This window comes from Mastomys coucha, unplaced genomic scaffold (genome assembly GCF_008632895.1).
Source record: "Mastomys coucha isolate ucsf_1 unplaced genomic scaffold, UCSF_Mcou_1 pScaffold5, whole genome shotgun sequence".
NCBI classification, from domain to species: domain Eukaryota; kingdom Metazoa; phylum Chordata; class Mammalia; order Rodentia; family Muridae; genus Mastomys; species Mastomys coucha.
The window spans coordinates 106361097-106377995 of record NW_022196911.1 but is presented as its reverse complement, the minus strand read 5'-3'; the positions used below and the strand labels follow the sequence as shown (position 1 = coordinate 106377995).

Below are 16899 nucleotides of genomic sequence, written 5' to 3'. Positions count from 1 at the left end.
CTGTGTGTGTTAAACAAATTACTAGTTTACGTGAACGTCCTCGTCCCAGCTCTCTGCAGACTGGCAAGGACAAATCACACGTAGCACTGTAAGTCAAATGACTTGGGATGGTTCCCTTGGAAACAGCAGTTTGTGATAGGAGTGGGTGGGCTGATGGTTCTGTACAAGGAAAGGCCTGGGGGAAGGGGTGTGAGCGGTCTTTCAGTGGGGAGTAAGAAAAAAATGGTTTTCATCTGTCTTCACAGAAACCGGTCATCATTGCAAGCTCTCTGAGGAAGGAGTATACAGGCAAAACAAAAAGGTGCTTTTCCAAAGCGAAGAAAAGGATTGCCACGAGGAACGTCTCCTTCTGTGTTAAAAAAGGTTGGCAACCACAGCTCAGCAGAGTTGCTGTGGGTCTTGAAGACTGGGTCTCTCTGAGAGGCATGCATGTCTGGGACAGGATCATCCGTTGGTAAATGCTGAGGCAGCTGGCTCGCCCTGGGGTCCAGGCTGTGCCTTCCAGCTGACCAGCCTTGGTTTTCATAGAACAGTTTTACTTTGCAAAGGAAGAGAGAGTTATGGCCTGTGTCTTAAATCCTACTGAAAGAGGCAAAAAGGATAGCATAGATTTTATTTAAATATTAAATATTTCAAATATTTATTTACTTTCTGATGTCGAGGATATAACCCAGGGCCTTATGCATGCTAAGCAAACATTCTACCAATGAGTTACATTCTAAGTCCTGGCATAGGATTAAAGTAAAAATTTTGATAGGACTGACCGGGTTATAGGGCTGCATGGTGCATCTTTCATTCTTAACAAATAGTTCAAGGTGGCTAGGCATAGCAATTCATGCCTATAATGCTAGAACTTGACAGGCTAAGCAAGATGATTGTAATAAATTCAAGGCCAGCCTGGGCTCCATCCATGAGTTCTAGTGCATTCTGACTACACAATAGGAACCTATCTCAAGTTAAAATAATATAGTGTTAGGTATGGAAGTTCTGGTTAACCGAAACAAGTGTTCTTCATAATTCCAGCTTTGATCTCTCTCTCTCTCTCTCTCTCTCTCTCTCTCTCTCTCTCTCTCTCTCTCTCTCTCTCTCTTTGGTTTTTTGAGACAGGGTTTGTCTGTGTAGCCCTGGCTGTCCTGGAACTCACTCTGTAGACCAGGCTGGATTCGAACTCAGAAATCCGCCTGCCTCTGCCTCCCAAGTACTGGGATTAAAGGCGTGTGCCACCACCGCCCAGCTGGTCTCTTAATAACTTACCTTAGGCAAGTTATCTGTATTCTTTATGACTCAGATTTCTCCTCTATAATGTGAAACTAGTAATAACATTTTGTGTGTGTGTGTGCGTGTGTGTGTGTGTGTGTGTATGTGTGTGTGTGAGTGTGTGTGTGTGTGTGTGTGTGTATGAGAGAGAGAGAGAGAGAGAGAGAGAGAGAGAGAGAGAGAGAGAGAAAGAGAGAGAGAAAAAGGTGGGGAAAGGGGAGAGAGAGATTGAAATAATGTATAGAGTACATTTTGTGTACTCTCGCCACAGGGAGAGTCTGAAAGTTTCATTTAGTTTTATTTTTTAAAGTTACTTGCCTGTTCTTGAGTATGCTTGTCTCTTTCAGGTGAAGTCCTAGGGCTCTTAGGTCACAATGGCGCTGGCAAAAGTACAACGATCAGTATGATAGCAGGAGACACAATACCAACCGCAGGGCAGGTCAGTGATACACATAAGATACATTCCATAATGTTAAGTAGATAAAATACTTTCCAGTGATTCCTCATGACAGCCGAAAAATACATTATTAGTCCTTAATTGATTACAGTGATATGAACTGAAGATAACTGATTACATTTCTTTCTACTTAATGCAAAAAATAATTTTTGAGAAGGGTTAACATTATCGGCATAGTGCCCTTGAGTGAGCAGACAATTGCAGAGATATTAATGAAAATATTATGTCCATGACACACCATATCCATGTACAATTTCAGGGAAGAGATTACTGACATGTCTCCTAAGAACTTGGTAAACTGAGTTGTCTCACCCAGCATTCTACTGAAGACCGCTGTTAAAAATCCCAGCGAATCTTGCTAATGTGGCTGCAGTCATGAAGCTCCGTTATTTAATAACTGTTCTCTGCACCCATGCTGTAATTAAATACTACATGGCTCCTGTGTAGCAAGAAACCCCGGGTGTCTTTGCAAAGAAGACAGACAGATGAAATTTCTTATCATAACTGAGACAAATCCTGACCTGATGGTGGGATGATGTCTTCGGGGATGGGAGAGAGGCTGGCAGCTTCAGGGGCTACTGGCGATGCACTGAAATTCTCGGTGTACCACCCCTAATGCTGAGCAGTAGACCTGGGCTTCCCGAGACGGCAGACATTAGAGACAAAACAACTGTCCAGAGTCCAGGATAAAAATGATAAAATGTATGTAAGTTGCACCCTTGTAGACCAAACCAGGTAAAATGATGGTCAGAAACCAAAGGGTTATGACTTTAGAGGAAAACGTTCTTGGCATATGATCTGAGGTTAAGATCAGAGGGAAGGTTGATGAGAGATTGCTGTAGATGCTACTGACTGCTAAAGAGACTTCATAAATTGCCTTCTGTTTCCATTCTTACCTGATGCAGCTAAGGGAACCGTCCTTTAAATAGGCAAATGAAAGCCTATCACTCTCTCGATTAAAAATTCTTACCATAAGATGTCCAAACTCTACCATGGCCCTAGAGGCTTAGCATAAATGAGGGCTCTGCCAGCTGCTTTCCTCTGTCTCTCTGCCTCTGAAATCAGCTCTTGGTGTGTGGGCTTGATCCTCGCATGGATAGAGCCATCTCCAGGAGCTTGGCTAGCTCCTTAATGTCACTCCTCAAAAGGCCTTTTATTGGCTGCATCGTTTGCTCGATTAACTTTTATATTAGATGCATGTATTTTCATGAAAGCATTTGAGCAGAGGCTGTAATAAGTCCACGATGCATCTAGTTATTTATTTTCTGTTTTCTCTCTCCAGAGAAAGCTCTGCAAGGCTTGTTTTTTCTTCCTTTGTACCAGAGAGAGATAATAACAGAGAATCAAGGTCAAGGGATTTTTCTCAAAAAACCCCTGATGCTAGTGTCAGGTCCCAAGCTTACCTTCTGTGACTCTTGTGCAAATTTCCTAGCCAATGAATGCATTAGGTTCATGTATATCTATCCGGACAGAGCTAACTGTAGCGAGTTTTGAAAATGACATCATTTAAGATATATTAAATTCTAGGAATACACATTAGCTGCTATTCTATACAGTACAGTACTGGTCTCATCAAACTAATAAATGTTATCATTTTCCTGGTTCTCATGCAGTAGATACATTGCGAAGGGAATTTTCCTTCATTCGTCAGTGCAGAGCCACTCATCTTTTGAACCAATGGTGTTGCAGATTGAATAAATATGTGTATGGTAGGCTATTTAACAGCATCTCTGGCTTTTACCCACTAGATGCCAGCAGTGCCCTTTGCACCACAGATGTGAATACAATTTTGGCAAGCAAATATTGGTGTCTCCAGATACCCCGAGGGGAGGATTGCCCTCCCCTGAAAACTACCGCCCTGCTGGGAAACAGAACACTTAACAAGCCTCCATTGTTCTGAGTGTCTGGGTCAATGAGAGAATTCATGTAATAAGCCACCAACTAAGCCATTTTTACTTGAACCGTGGCGGTGGACTTAGTCTTTAGTCCTAAAGTCTAAACTGTTATGACATAATAGTGTGGAATGTTTGCCTTTTTAAATTACTGAGGGATTCATCGTTTCTTTAAGCACTTAATGATTTTTTTATGTGAACTTCACACATGAGCACTGCATGTACATCATTCATGCCCCGTCCCCTAACTCTCCAACTGCTTCCAAGTTCCACCCCCACCTTTCAAATTCATGGTCTCATCTTTAATTATCATTGATATGTGTATATATATATATGTACATACATAAATACATACACACACATATGTATCTCTTTCTATGCATACACACATATATAGTGTGCATATTATAGTATACACATAAGCTACTGAGTCTGTTTAGCATTGTTCATATAAGCACATGTCCAGACCACTTAGGGTTAGACAATCTATATAGTAGGTCATCCTTGGAAGAAACTGACTCTTCCTCTGTCAACAGCCATGGCCAAGCAGTAGCTCTTCATATGGAGTCTGAGACCATGTGGATTTCCCCCTGTTTGGCTTGGCATGTCAACTGATGCTGTCATTAGGACATGGTCTTGTTCAAGCAATCCTAATTTTACTAATGCTCTTACTACCCGTGTGTGCAAAAAGAACACCATTCAGTATCACTTATGTGTACATGCGCACGCAGTTTTGAATAGAATCTGAGAAATATATATATGTATATTTTGTGTGTGTGTAGGTATTTTTGAAAGGGAGTAGTGGGGGTGCTGCCCTCGGGTTCTTGGGGTACTGTCCTCAGGAGAACGTGCTGTGGCCCATGCTGACTGTGAAGGAACACCTGGAGTTGTACGCTGCTGTGAAGGGGCTGAGGAAAAAGGATGCTGTGGTCACCATCACACGGTATGTGGAGAAGCCACACCCACTCCCTGCTCAGTCCAGTGGTGTCTTATTAATGTGCTCACACAGAATTAAAGAATAGAGCTTCTAACTACTGATCCCTTGCTTGTGGGGCACTTGGTCATCTGGAACCTGGCTCACTGTTGTTCTCTCTTACTTTAAGCCTAGAGAGGTTTACTGACCTTCCTTCCTCCTTCCCTTCCTTCCTTCCTTCTTTCCTTCCTTCCTTCCTTCCTCCCTTTCTCCTTCCCTCCCTCCCTTCCTTCCTTCCTTCCTTTCTTTTTAGAAGAAAATATTTACTGGGCTTATCTGTTAGGATACATGGTGGGGAAACATGGAAAAGGATATTGGAAATAAGAATGTGTTGACCAAAAAGAGCTATAAAATATCAGTATTAGCCAGTTTTGTGTTATTCTAATGAAATTCAATAGTCTGGTTACATTTGAAGAAAAGATATTTATTTATTGAACCCATATTTTTTTTTTGAGACAGGGTTTCCTCTGTGTATCCTTGGCTATCCTGGAATTCACACTGTAGACCAGGCTGGCCTTTGACTTACAGAGATCTGCCCATCTCTTTTTACCAGTGCTTGTATTAAAAGCTTATGCCACAACCACTGCCTGGCTATTTAATTCAATTTTGTAGATGAAAGTTCAAGATGTCAGCCTTTGGTCCAGCCTCTAGTGAAGGCCAAAGAGTAATGGTATCAGTGCAGGATTGTGTGTGAGTGGGAGAGATGATATGACCAGACAGAAAACCAGAGAGAAATAAAGGCTGTCTAATCCAAGACAGCCTTGTGGCTCTAGAGTAGTGGTTCCTATCCTTCCTAATGCCATGACCCTTAATATAAGTTCCTCATGCTGTGGTGATCCCCAACCATAAGATTATTTTGTTGCTACTTCATAACTGTAATTTTGCTACTGTCACGAACAGCAGTGTAAATATATGGTATGCAGAATATCTGATAAGCGACCTCCATAGAAGTCTCAACCCACCTAGCCTGTCCCATAGTCTCTACAGCTTTAAGTGCTCACCCTGTTTCCTGACATCTCCACCTGGGAATAAGTACACGAATCCTTGCGGAACACTGTCTACTCAGTAGCAGGAACCTAGGGAGTGTCAAAACTGTGAGCTCTCTGTTGACCTTTAAAGCTCTCATTATTATAGTACTGTTGTACTTGCTATATTCCCTCTTGTGCCTGCCCAATGAAGATCAGCTCATTGTGTTTTTCAGCTTGATGAATGCCCTCAAACTGCAGGACCACTCGAAGGCTCTTGTCAAGACCCTGTCAGAGGGAGTGAAGAGAAAGGTACGTATAGGACTCTGTATCCTGTTCTGCATCCCGCGGGCTGATGACTGACAGGTTGCCCTGTCTTCTGGCAGCTTTGTTTCGTGCTGAGCATCCTGGGGAACCCTTCTGTGGTGCTTCTGGATGAGCCGTCAACTGGGATGGACCCTGAAGGGCAGCAGCAAATGTGGTGAGATTTCAGGAGCAATACTCATGGGGATTTATGGATTTTGTAAAATCTGGCTTTCAGTGTAGTTTACAGTCATTCATTACCAGGAAAAAGCAACAACAGCAGAAGAAGCATGCAATTTTGTATTCTGACTAACACTTGGGATACAAAAACAAAAGGCATACTCCTTCCATATGTCACCCATTGTGAGAATTTTCTTCTCATAGATGGGCTGGATCTAGGTCTCCCCACACATACTTAGTAGATGTGCAACTTAGTCTTCATGTGGGTCCCAAACAACTAGAGCAGGGGCTACCCCAAAAGCTGTTGCCTGTACTTGGGATATGCTTTTCTAGCTGGGCTGCCTTGTCTGGCCTCAGAGAGAGAAGCAGCATCTGACCTCACCATCTTGAAGTGCTAGGGTCGGGGGATAGCCAGGAGCTTCCCACCCACTCAGAGGAGAATGGGAGAAGGGAGAGGGGAGGATTGTGGGAGCAGGTGACTGGAAGGGGGGCAGTGAGTGGGATGTAAAGTCAATAGTTGTAAATAAAAATTTAAAAATAAATAAAGTTGATTAAAAAAGCATTTTGTTCTCTTAGATTTTCTGGGCACAGTCCACTCAATTATTAAATTTCAAATCCTTCTGCAATCACAGTGTCATGGTGCTGGAGACTAAAATTAAAACCCGCAGTCCTCAGCATGTTAATTACTTCATGAAATTTCTAACGTCAACCCTGTTGTGCCTTTGGTGTATGTGTTGTGACTATCGGACATTCTAGGACATTCTCACTCTCTTCTCTCCCCTCTGCCTGCTCATCCATTCTGATGCTCAGCACTTCCCCCCAACATCAGCCTCCATGTTCACCTCAAAGCCATTTCTAAATTATATACTTTAACCAGAATTTTGCTTGTTTATTTGTCTGTCAGTCCTACACAAATGTCTTGGTTTTGGTTTCTCCTGAATGACTCTCTTGTTTCATACGTGTGCTGATGGGAACATCTTTAGAAGGTTTCCACGATCTCTTGAGGATTCTCTCTAGTTAGCTGTTCTCTTGGATCTAACTGTAGGCAGGCCATCCGGGCCACTTTCACAAACACAGAGCGGGGCGCCCTCCTGACCACCCATTATATGGCAGAGGCTGAGGCTGTGTGTGACCGCGTAGCCATCATGGTGTCTGGAAGGTTGAGGTGAGTATCTTTCCGGCCTGCCTTTGATCCCAGGTTGCTTTGAGTTCTAGAAGGACGCTGCCCACTGTGAGAAGCTGGGCAATCTGTGCCACTCTCTGCTTGGCGCTGTCTGTAGCACCCACGTGCTGATTTGCACTGGTCACAGATAAGCTGTCTTGCCTGGCTTGACTTCAGCCTCCTTCTGTCTATCTCCAGGTGTATTGGTTCTATCCAACATCTGAAGAGCAAATTTGGCAAAGATTACCTGCTGGAAATGAAGGTGAAGACCCCCACACAGGTGGAGCCGCTCAACACGGAGGTCCTCAGGCTTTTCCCCCAGGCTGCTCGGCAGGAACGGTAATGTGGATGTATTGTTTTCATTTTTATTTTGGTGGGTTTTCTTTGTTTGTTTTTAGAATAATGAGAAATGAAAGTTCTATCTCCTCATTGTTTTTAACTTTGGTAAATGTGAGTACCTTCATTACTATGAAAGAACCTCTGTTCCCAGGGCTGCCGCAGGAGATAAAAAGAACAATACATTTCTCACTGGAGGCTGGCTCTTGTGAGGGAATTAGCATTTGTGGGGCTCTGAAGGGCGTCAGGGACTACTGTACATTTGTGCTTGTATTATCTCAGTGTTCCTTGCTGGAGGGTCACACCATCCATATTAAAGGAGATGCCTTGATATGTTGTGGATAGCCCTGGTTTTGTATTTTGATGCTAATTCTATTCTCCTGGAAAGTGCTGCAGAGGAGTAGTGAATCACATATACAGGTGCCTTGTGAACCTTCTCCCCACCTTAACTTTTCAAATAAAGGCTAAGGCTGATGATTGGGCAGTAGGAGGAAAGGTGGAGCTGAAAAGTTTAGGGGAGAAGGGGAAAGATGAGACAGAGGAGGAGATGGGAGAAGAAGACAGAGGAGGAAGATGGAGGGGGAAGACGAGGACAAGGTGGAATTTTGAAAAATGGAGCTGAAGCAGGTGGCTCGGAGAAATCACAAGTCATATGGGATCTAATAGATGGGAATAGAGTAGTGTAATGGTAGATCTACCCAATCTAGGCGAGTAGCTTGTATACCAATTGATTGAGTTGTGAATTCTTTCATTGGGTCTTTTGGGTTAAAGTTTACTGCAACACTGATAGAGCTTAGTGTTGGTACTAGGCAGCCATCAGAGTTCCATTAGAGTTGTATTAGTCATGGTGCCTGGGTCTTGAGTAGATTAGGTGATTCCACCTAACTAGTAGTTTGTGCTTAGACATTCTTCCTAAGAAGAGAGAACAGTCTTGCCCCCTCCCTTCTTACGGCACCTTGCTACTGGCTTCCTCCCATGTGTCCCCTCTTCCTCCTTATGTAGACTGACTTATTGTTGACCAAAGAGCATGTGGACTACAGTCATCTCCAAGTTGTACAATGTACACTTATGCAAATAGTTGACAGGATTAGTGTTTGTTGTCAGGAATACACTCATCAAGGTTGAGACCTTGAAATCAACTGTTCATCCTTCTCTTCTCTTCCAAGGTACTCCTCCCTGATGGTCTATAAGTTGCCTGTTGAGGATGTACGACCTTTATCGGAGGCTTTCTTCAAATTGGAGAGATGTAAGTGCATGTTTAGAAATAGTACTCCCAAACAAACAAACAAACAAAAGCTAAACTGGCTTTAAAAAAACTCATAGGATGTTCATGATACATAATTAATAGATTTCTAAGACATTTAATCCAGTAGTTCTCAACAAGCTGATTTGGCATGCCCACCTCATAATGCAAAATGCATACAGTTTAACTTCAAAAGTTTCCATAATCCTTAAAAGTGCCAGTACTGTGTAAAAGTTTTTCACACAACTCAAGGCAAACTGACTTTTGAGTCCTAGTAAAATAAAAAGAAAAGCTACATATTCCAATAAATAATGGCTCAGAGAAAATATTCCTACTTAAGGGGGAGTAATGAAAAGATAGCAGACAGAGATTGCACAAAAGCAAGGTCAAGACACAGAGTTAATTAGTTCTTGTAGCTCCATGTCAGACATCTAGAGCATATTTTGACATAAGGTGGCTGCCTAGAGATTTGTGTATGGAGGAGGTATGCCTCCCCACTATGAGCCTACCATCGGAGGCACCTTTGACTACCTTCTTGGGCCTGTTCTACTCAACATCTGTCAGCTTTCCTTAGTAGATGTTTTTCATCTCTGGCATCTCCAACATCCTAAAGCCTTTACCAAAACATGGGCTTCCCACTTCAAAGCTCCATGCATGGTGTTCCCAGGAATCTGACACAATGCCTGGACTCTCAAGTTTTTCTCAAAAATCCTGGCACAAATCCCCATCACTCTGTCACTTCTGTATTGTGAATGCATGCAAAACTTGCACTAAGTGAATGACATGTTCTGCCGTCAGCTTGAGAAAAAGCCAGATGCCCTTTAAACAAAGCAGCAACAGCATCTGATTGCCCGGGTAACTGAAACCAGAAAGTTCTATCCACAGTCGGTCACTAGCAGAGTGTTCCTCCTGTTCATTCACTTGCTTTTGAAGTGAGCATGCACTTTTATACCTTAGAGTATTTCATGGAAGAAGTCTGACCTTCAAGACAGCCTTCTTATTTTCCCATTACTTTTCTTTAATGGCACTAATGGCTCTAGCATTTATAGCCACTCTTTCTGCACCTACTTTGTTTACAGAAACTTTAAATATACCTGCGATGCACACTTTTTCAAAGATGTTTATTCTGCTTCTTCCCCTCATTGTAAAATTGGCTAAAAGCAGCAGATAGAAGTTGTGCTATATTCTGAAGGCTGCTTTGTCTCAAAAATTTCTCCACCCATGGATTTAGCCTCACACAAATGCTCAGGACACAATCTGCCAGACATATTTTCCAGAAGTCACACATGTAACTTCCAAGCTAACTGCATATTCCATTTTGTCCCAGGAGACTGCTAGTTCCCATCTGAGACCTCCTGAGTACAATGTCCACCAGCTGCCTGTCTACCGGCATCTGGATCTTCCACCAGATGGTCCCATGAGCTCTGCTTCTAGCAGTCTAGGGCTTTTCTAGCTCTCTTCCCAAACTTCCACATTCCCCCATAAACCACGTTCAAAGTTCTGAGGACTTAAGGTCTTGTTTAAGTCACAGAAATGACCCCACTTCTGGTACTTATTTCTATATTGCCTCCATGTTGTGATCAAATGTATTGTAGTTATATACCCAGAAACAACTTATATACTTATGGGTATATAAATTTCACCTATTGCATGGTTTCAGACTATTGCAGTCCATCCCAGCAGGAAAAGCATGAAGGGACAACTCTGTCTGTGGCAGTTAGGAGCATGTAACTAGAGTTCCTCACATCATCATGTCAGACAGAAGCAAAGGAAACAGACCAGAGCTAAGAGAAAGTACCATCTCCAAAGGCTCACCTATAGTGACCTACTTCCACTACTCTTTCTCTCTCTCTCTCTGTCTCTCTCTCTCTTTCTCTCTCTCTCTCAATTTATGTACTCACATCTCAAATGCTCCCCCCCCATCTCTTAAAGGCTCCATAGCTTTCAAGTTAGTGCCAGAAACTGAGGACTATTTGGGTAGCTCATGAACGATATTTCAGATCTACACTGCCGTACTCTTTGTGCCTCTTCTGATGCTGTGCTTTCAACCTTGCCAACTGCCTTCTGTTGAGAACCTACATTTCCCGCTGCCTTCTTCTTGTTACATGGTTAGGGTCACTCATGTAAGTTTTTCTTTTTTTTTTTTTTAATCTCACTGTACACTCTCACATTCTGGTCCTCCATCTTCCTGGATATCTTGTTTTGGCCTGGTTGTTAGGTAGGTATCCTTCTAAAGAGAAGCAGTCCATGGAGCTCTCATAAACAGGATGCATTTGTAATAGATACCCATCAATGGGATTTGCGTTCCAGGAAGGCTGCTTCCCTGGAACAATGTACTTTTCTTTTAAAAGCCTTCTGATGTTTACCCTTTCATCAATATCCTTTTCTAATGCATGTTCCTTCTGTTGTACTTAATTTGCTAACACTGAGGTTCTCATCTGGGGGTATTTTTAAACACTTGTTAAATGGCATTTTTCTACCTCCTGATGGGAAGATGATACAAAGTGACAAATACAGACATGCAGTTAACATGGGTCATTAGACACCATTGGTGCTCTCAGCTGCAATACACTTATTGAAGGAACTAGGGTCAGAACTTTTCGAGAACGATGCATGCTCCATGAAAGTCCATAAAGATTTATTTTTCTATATCAGAAGATCAAATGTGGGTAATGCAACTCCAGTACAACTTTAGGGGCTTTCCTCTCTCAGGTGACATTTGCATACAGCCAGGAAGGTCACAAGATTTTATTTAATTTGTCTTCTTACTTTGTTACCTCCTTGTCTTATAAGCTGATAGTAGGAGTCCCTTTAAGGTAGAGTGAAAGGGGAAGAGAGGAGCCGTAACAAGGCAGCAAGATTGGATGATCACGGGCACTGTAGTTATCACATCTGCAGTTACTGCGTAGGAACAGAGTGCATTATCTTGAGACTATAAATAAGCAAAGTGGTTACCATTGCCATTAGATCCAAAGAGACAGAAAGGCACAGTCTGGAGCAGGACAATGTCGACTTTGTCACCTTTGAGAAATAGTGGCCACCAGTCAAGAGATTCAGTGTCAGGGAGGGGATGGAAAAATAAAAGCCATCTTCCACTGGGGCCAGACAAGGCAGTCCAGCTAGAAGAACATATCCCACATACAGGCAATGGCTTTTGGGATACAGAGACTTGAAAGTGCCAGGGTAGGGGGATACTCAGGAGAAGAAGGGGAGATGGGGGAATGATTGTGGGAGGAATGGCTGGGAGGAGGCAGTGAGCAGGATGTAAAGTGAATAAAAGCAGGATGTAAAGTGAATAAGTAAAAAAAATATTAAATTAAAAAGAATAAAAGCCATGACTCCCTTTCCTTTTTTCCCTCCTGCTGAAGACCCATTGAGACACATTGCTCAGCACTAGCCTCTGAGACAAAAAGAAAAAGGGCAGATGTAAGAGACACCTGGGAGTTTTCCTACCATGTTTTAGCTTTATCTCATATCGGTGTCCTGGAATTTCTTATCTATCCTTTGCATCTTCTAGTGCCTTTACCAAACCTCTCAGGAAACATGTCTATCTTTTGGTGTGACTAAATGGTGTACTTTCTTCCCAGTAGTTAACTCAAAAAATACTTATTATCTTATATTTTTATTACTTGTGTGTTCTTTTGTTCACAAATTGGTAAAATTCCTTGAATAAAAAACTATGAGCTCCTAATGGGAATTCATTTTTACACAGTGAAAGAGAACTTTGGCTTGGAAGAATACAGCCTCTCACAGTCCACTCTGGAGCAGGTGAGTAACTTTTAGTGATTATATATAATCCTAAATAGTAAGCTTAGAGCTGGGAAGATGGACCCATGGATAAAGCTCTTTCTGAACAAGTGTAAGGACTATGGTTTGAACCTCTAGAATTCATACAAAGCCAAGTAGGCATGGCTGACTCTTATAGCCCTAACATCATGAAAGCATCTGGCTAGCTGGATTAGCTAACTGGAGAACTTTAGCTTCAGTTGACTACCTACGCCTCTAGAAATAGAGTCCATAGAGAAATTGAAAAGGATACCTGAGATCAACTCCAGGCATTCATGGATACCAGCATATAATGTACCAATGTATCTGTGGACGAAAATACATACATGCTTATACGTACAAAAGAGAGGATCAAATAAGCTTAGGAAGTATATAACCTTTGCATCGTTTGCAGCTATAAGAGGTGGTGTTACCACTTCTCATTCTTTTTTTTTTCTTTATTCATTCTTTCTTCTAGGTCTTCCTGGAGCTCTCCAAGGAGCAGGAGCTAGACGATTTTGATGAGGAAGCAAATTCCTCAGTGAAGTGGAAGCTCCTCCCACAGGAAGAGCTTTAAAGCTTGAAATACTCTCTATATCTTCAAGCTCACATCCCTCTTACAGACAGTATTTAAGAGTATCCATGTGCCTTACTTATCTCAAATGTAGCACTAAGAAGTTTTAAAACTCATGTCAGGGTTTGTTTGGTTTTTTGTTTTTGTTTTTGTGATGGCCAATGTGAGAACAGGTTAGAACATGCAGCCAGACTACGCTCCATCAAGTCACATTGTGCACAGTGTAGAGTTTTAAACATCATTTACAGTAGTATTGATGCTTCTGAGCATGCTAAAGGGACTGATTTTCTTCGCTGGAACTTCAAAACATAACTGTTTTCTTTCCTCCGTGTCTAGGTAAGGTATAATGTAAACAGTATTGATTTTAGAGAGAAGACGATCAAATGATTTCCCAACAGCACAGTATTTGTTTCTTTGTAACTCACCCTGACCTGTTCATCAGTCACTGGTTCTTCTTTATTCACAGTTTGCAGACTCTGAGTTATGGAGAAATGTTCTGTCCATTGTGACTGCAAAACTGGTGGATGTAAATACTTGCAACCATTAAACAACTGCATGCATATTTACATATTAATCTGAAACACTTCTGAAATTTTGATTTGTGAAAAAGTGGTGTGGGGGGGTACTCTTAGGTATAAGGATTGGCTTTGTACATTTTTATTTACCAAGTCTGTGAATGCTACAACCTATCTACTCCAACATCAGTACAGTTACCTAGACTCTTATCTATGAGATTTTTGTTGTTGTTACTACTACTATTGTTACTAATTAACCAAACATTTATATGAAATTATAAATTTATATGAAAAAATTATATGAAAAAAGTTCCCTTGATGCTAGGGTTGTAACTTCATAGTGTATGTAAATATCAACTGCTCTCAACTTAGGAGAATTCTCAATTAGACCTTGAGCAAAGGCTCTAAGCCTTTAAAGTTAAAAAGAGACATTAATGCTGGTCCTGCTGATGTACCTGGCTTTATGAATAACAAATTAATCAATACAAGCCAATGCATTAAACACACTTTATTTGGGGCCAGAAAACTGCTCAGCAGGTAAAGGCACCTGTTGTCAAGTCTGATGCCCAGAGTTTGATCCTTGGGTGGGACCCAAATTGTGGAAGGAGAGAACCATCACTAAAGTTGTCTTCTGATCTCCACATACATGCGGTGTCAGGTACATGTCTACATACCTGCACTCAGAACAAACAAACAAACAAACAAAATTGAAATAAAAATATAATGGGCTTCCTCGTGGTGCTTTCCTATACAGTCTGTTTTTGTTGATCCTTCTCGATTGCTCTCCACCTCCTCTTTTTCCTCTGTACCACTCTAGCTGGTCATCTTCCCACCCACTAGCCCTCTTCCATTTTTTTTATGTAGCATGTATTCCAAAGCCTTTCTTTATGTTTCCCTCCTTAATAGTCCTTGTTAGCCTTTCTTAGCTTGACACAGGCTAGAGTTACTCAGAACAAGGGAACCTCATTTGAAGAATTATCATTACATTTATCTTATGGGTATTTCAATTGCATGTATATCTGCAATGTCCATGGAGACCAGAAGAGGGTATTAAATAAATACCCAAAGACTAGAGTTATATACAGAGGTAAGCCTCCATATGCTAGGAACTGAACCCAATTCCTCTGAAAGAACTGCCAGTGCTCTAAGGATTGAGTTATCTCTCTATCCCCAGGCATTTTCTTGATTGTCAGTTGATAGAAAGGCATCCAGCCCACTTTCAGTGCTACTATCTTTAGGCAAATGAGTCTGGGATGTCTAAGGAAGGTAGCTGAGCAAACCAGGGCAAACAAGCCAGTAAGCATCATCCCTCCATGATCTCTGCTTCAGTTCCTGCCTGCATTGAGTTCCTGTCTGCTTTGGAGATCAACTGTAACCTGTAAGCTAAAATAAAAACCTTTTCTCCTAGAGTGACTTTTACTCATGGTGTTTGTTATACTAATAAAAACAGCTATGACATCAATCCCAAGACCAATCCCTACCCCTCCTTCTTCCCCAGCTCTCATGCATCTGCTAGCTTGCCTTGGGAATCCAGAAGTCACACCTATTCTGTACAACTCATTAGCCACTAACATCTTTATTGATAGATCAAGAACCAACTGGGGAACAGGACCTTAGTATCTGACCCATCCCCTACATTCCTGGTTAAGAGAGCAACACAGTGAGACTGTCTCAGACTTTTAACTGATAATTCTCTGAAAGAAAACAAGACAACAGACCTGAGGCACATAGAATTTCAGAACTATGTGCACTCAAAAGCAGAGTACAGTAATGGCAATATCACCAACACTTAGACTAAGAATTCTCTGCACTATGTGGTCATTTCTGTGAATCAATTGATTGTTTTAGAAAATAGTTGCAACAATACTGAAATACATTCTTATGATTCGCATTGGACACTGTTGAATGCAGGTTTACAAATAGGTCCTCAACTCCCTGAGCACTGGGTGGTTGTTGGAGGAGAAAGTGCCATTTTCTCCAGTGGTATAGCCACTGTGAAGTTGTACTTGCTCCAGAAAATAACATTTTGCTACATTTGAGCAAGAATCTTTAATTAAACTCAGTGGACCCCACATAAAAAGAAGATATGCTTTTTTTTTTGATGTGTTGGGATATCCAGAGCTCACTGTGGTGGGAACTGGTTTCTGATGATGCCAAGTAGCCTTGGTTTCTGTTGTGTATGTTGTTACCCTTGCCTCTCGCCATCTGGTTATCTCTGGTGTTAGATGGTCTTACTGTCTCTGACTGTGGCTGTCCCTCCTGCAAGCCTGTGTGTCAGTACTCTTGGGAAACCAGTTCTTTCTGGGAGGAATTTGGGTATGGAGAGCTGTGGCAGAAGGTCATCTCTGGGGCAGATGGAAACCAGAAGGATCCTTGTTCCTTGGTTCCTATGTCCAGATGGCTCTGGGCAGGTCCCTCTTGGGCTAGGAATTTGAGCAGAAGCAGTTGTCTTTTCTGTGCTCACAGGCTTGTCAGCACTCCTGGGAGACCCACTCTCTCCCAGTGATATTTGGGTATGGAGCGCTATGGCACAGGATCAGCTCTGGACACTGTGGCATGGGATCAGCTCCTGGCACAGATGGAAACTGGAAAGCAAAAAAGAAGATATGAAATCAGGAAAGGAAGTTTTCAGAAAGAATAGTTTTAGTGAGAGAGGCTGGGAATGGAGCTGAGAGGGAAATAGGAACTGCAACACACTTAAGTTCATTAGAGAGATATATGGAATTGTCAAAAATAAAAAAATAAATTAATTAAATAAAAAATATAAATATATAAATATATAACATAATTAATTATATGTAATACAATTATATGACATATTATATAAATTATATATCATGTACATAATTATATCTTATATATTTATATACAATTATATCTGTATATACATACAATTAAATATAAATAAATAAATGTTAATTGGCCCACGAAAGATGTCTCTTCTTCTGTGTGGTTTGATTCCTCCATAGTATCATAAGCAGATTATCTGTCGGGGACAGATCATCACATGCTTAAGTGTTTCTAAAGACCAGTGGAAGATGTTGCTGAGGTTCTGAGCAGGGGAATGATGCTGTCTGTCTGTCTTTGAAAATTATGGGGTGGTGGGAGAAGGAATATTGACAACATGAAGTGGAGCAGTTGAGAAGAACAACCAAGAAGAAAACTGAACTTCTACAAAATACTTTGTGATATCAAGATCATTGAAATTTTAGAATCATTTATTATAACAATTACTTAGGATTACATTGGACAGGATAGTCAGTCATTCAGGCCAAGG

General features: G+C 41.6%; 1 protein-coding gene across 4 annotated transcripts in view; it reads left to right on the top strand.

Annotated features, from left to right (window-relative positions):
• Abca9 (ATP binding cassette subfamily A member 9) overlaps window positions 1-15031 on the top strand; it is a 66521-nt gene extending 51490 nt beyond the window's left edge. For 3 of the 4 annotated variants that reach the window (XM_031351848.1, XM_031351846.1, XM_031351849.1), the window contains 10 exons: window positions 246-363; window positions 1605-1696; window positions 4389-4549; window positions 5781-5856; window positions 5931-6025; window positions 7073-7192; window positions 7388-7528; window positions 8692-8771; window positions 12481-12536; window positions 13012-15031. In XM_031351848.1, coding sequence (XP_031207708.1) covers window positions 246-363; window positions 1605-1696; window positions 4389-4549; window positions 5781-5856; window positions 5931-6025; window positions 7073-7192; window positions 7388-7528; window positions 8692-8771; window positions 12481-12536; window positions 13012-13110 — 1038 coding nt within the window. In that variant the 3' untranslated portion in view covers window positions 13111-15031. The remainder of the gene's footprint in view (window positions 1-245; window positions 364-1604; window positions 1697-4388; window positions 4550-5780; window positions 5857-5930; window positions 6026-7072; window positions 7193-7387; window positions 7529-8691; window positions 8772-12480; window positions 12537-13011) is intronic. The other variant, XM_031351847.1, reaches the window with a different exon arrangement.
• Window positions 15032-16899: the final 1868 nt, after the last annotated feature.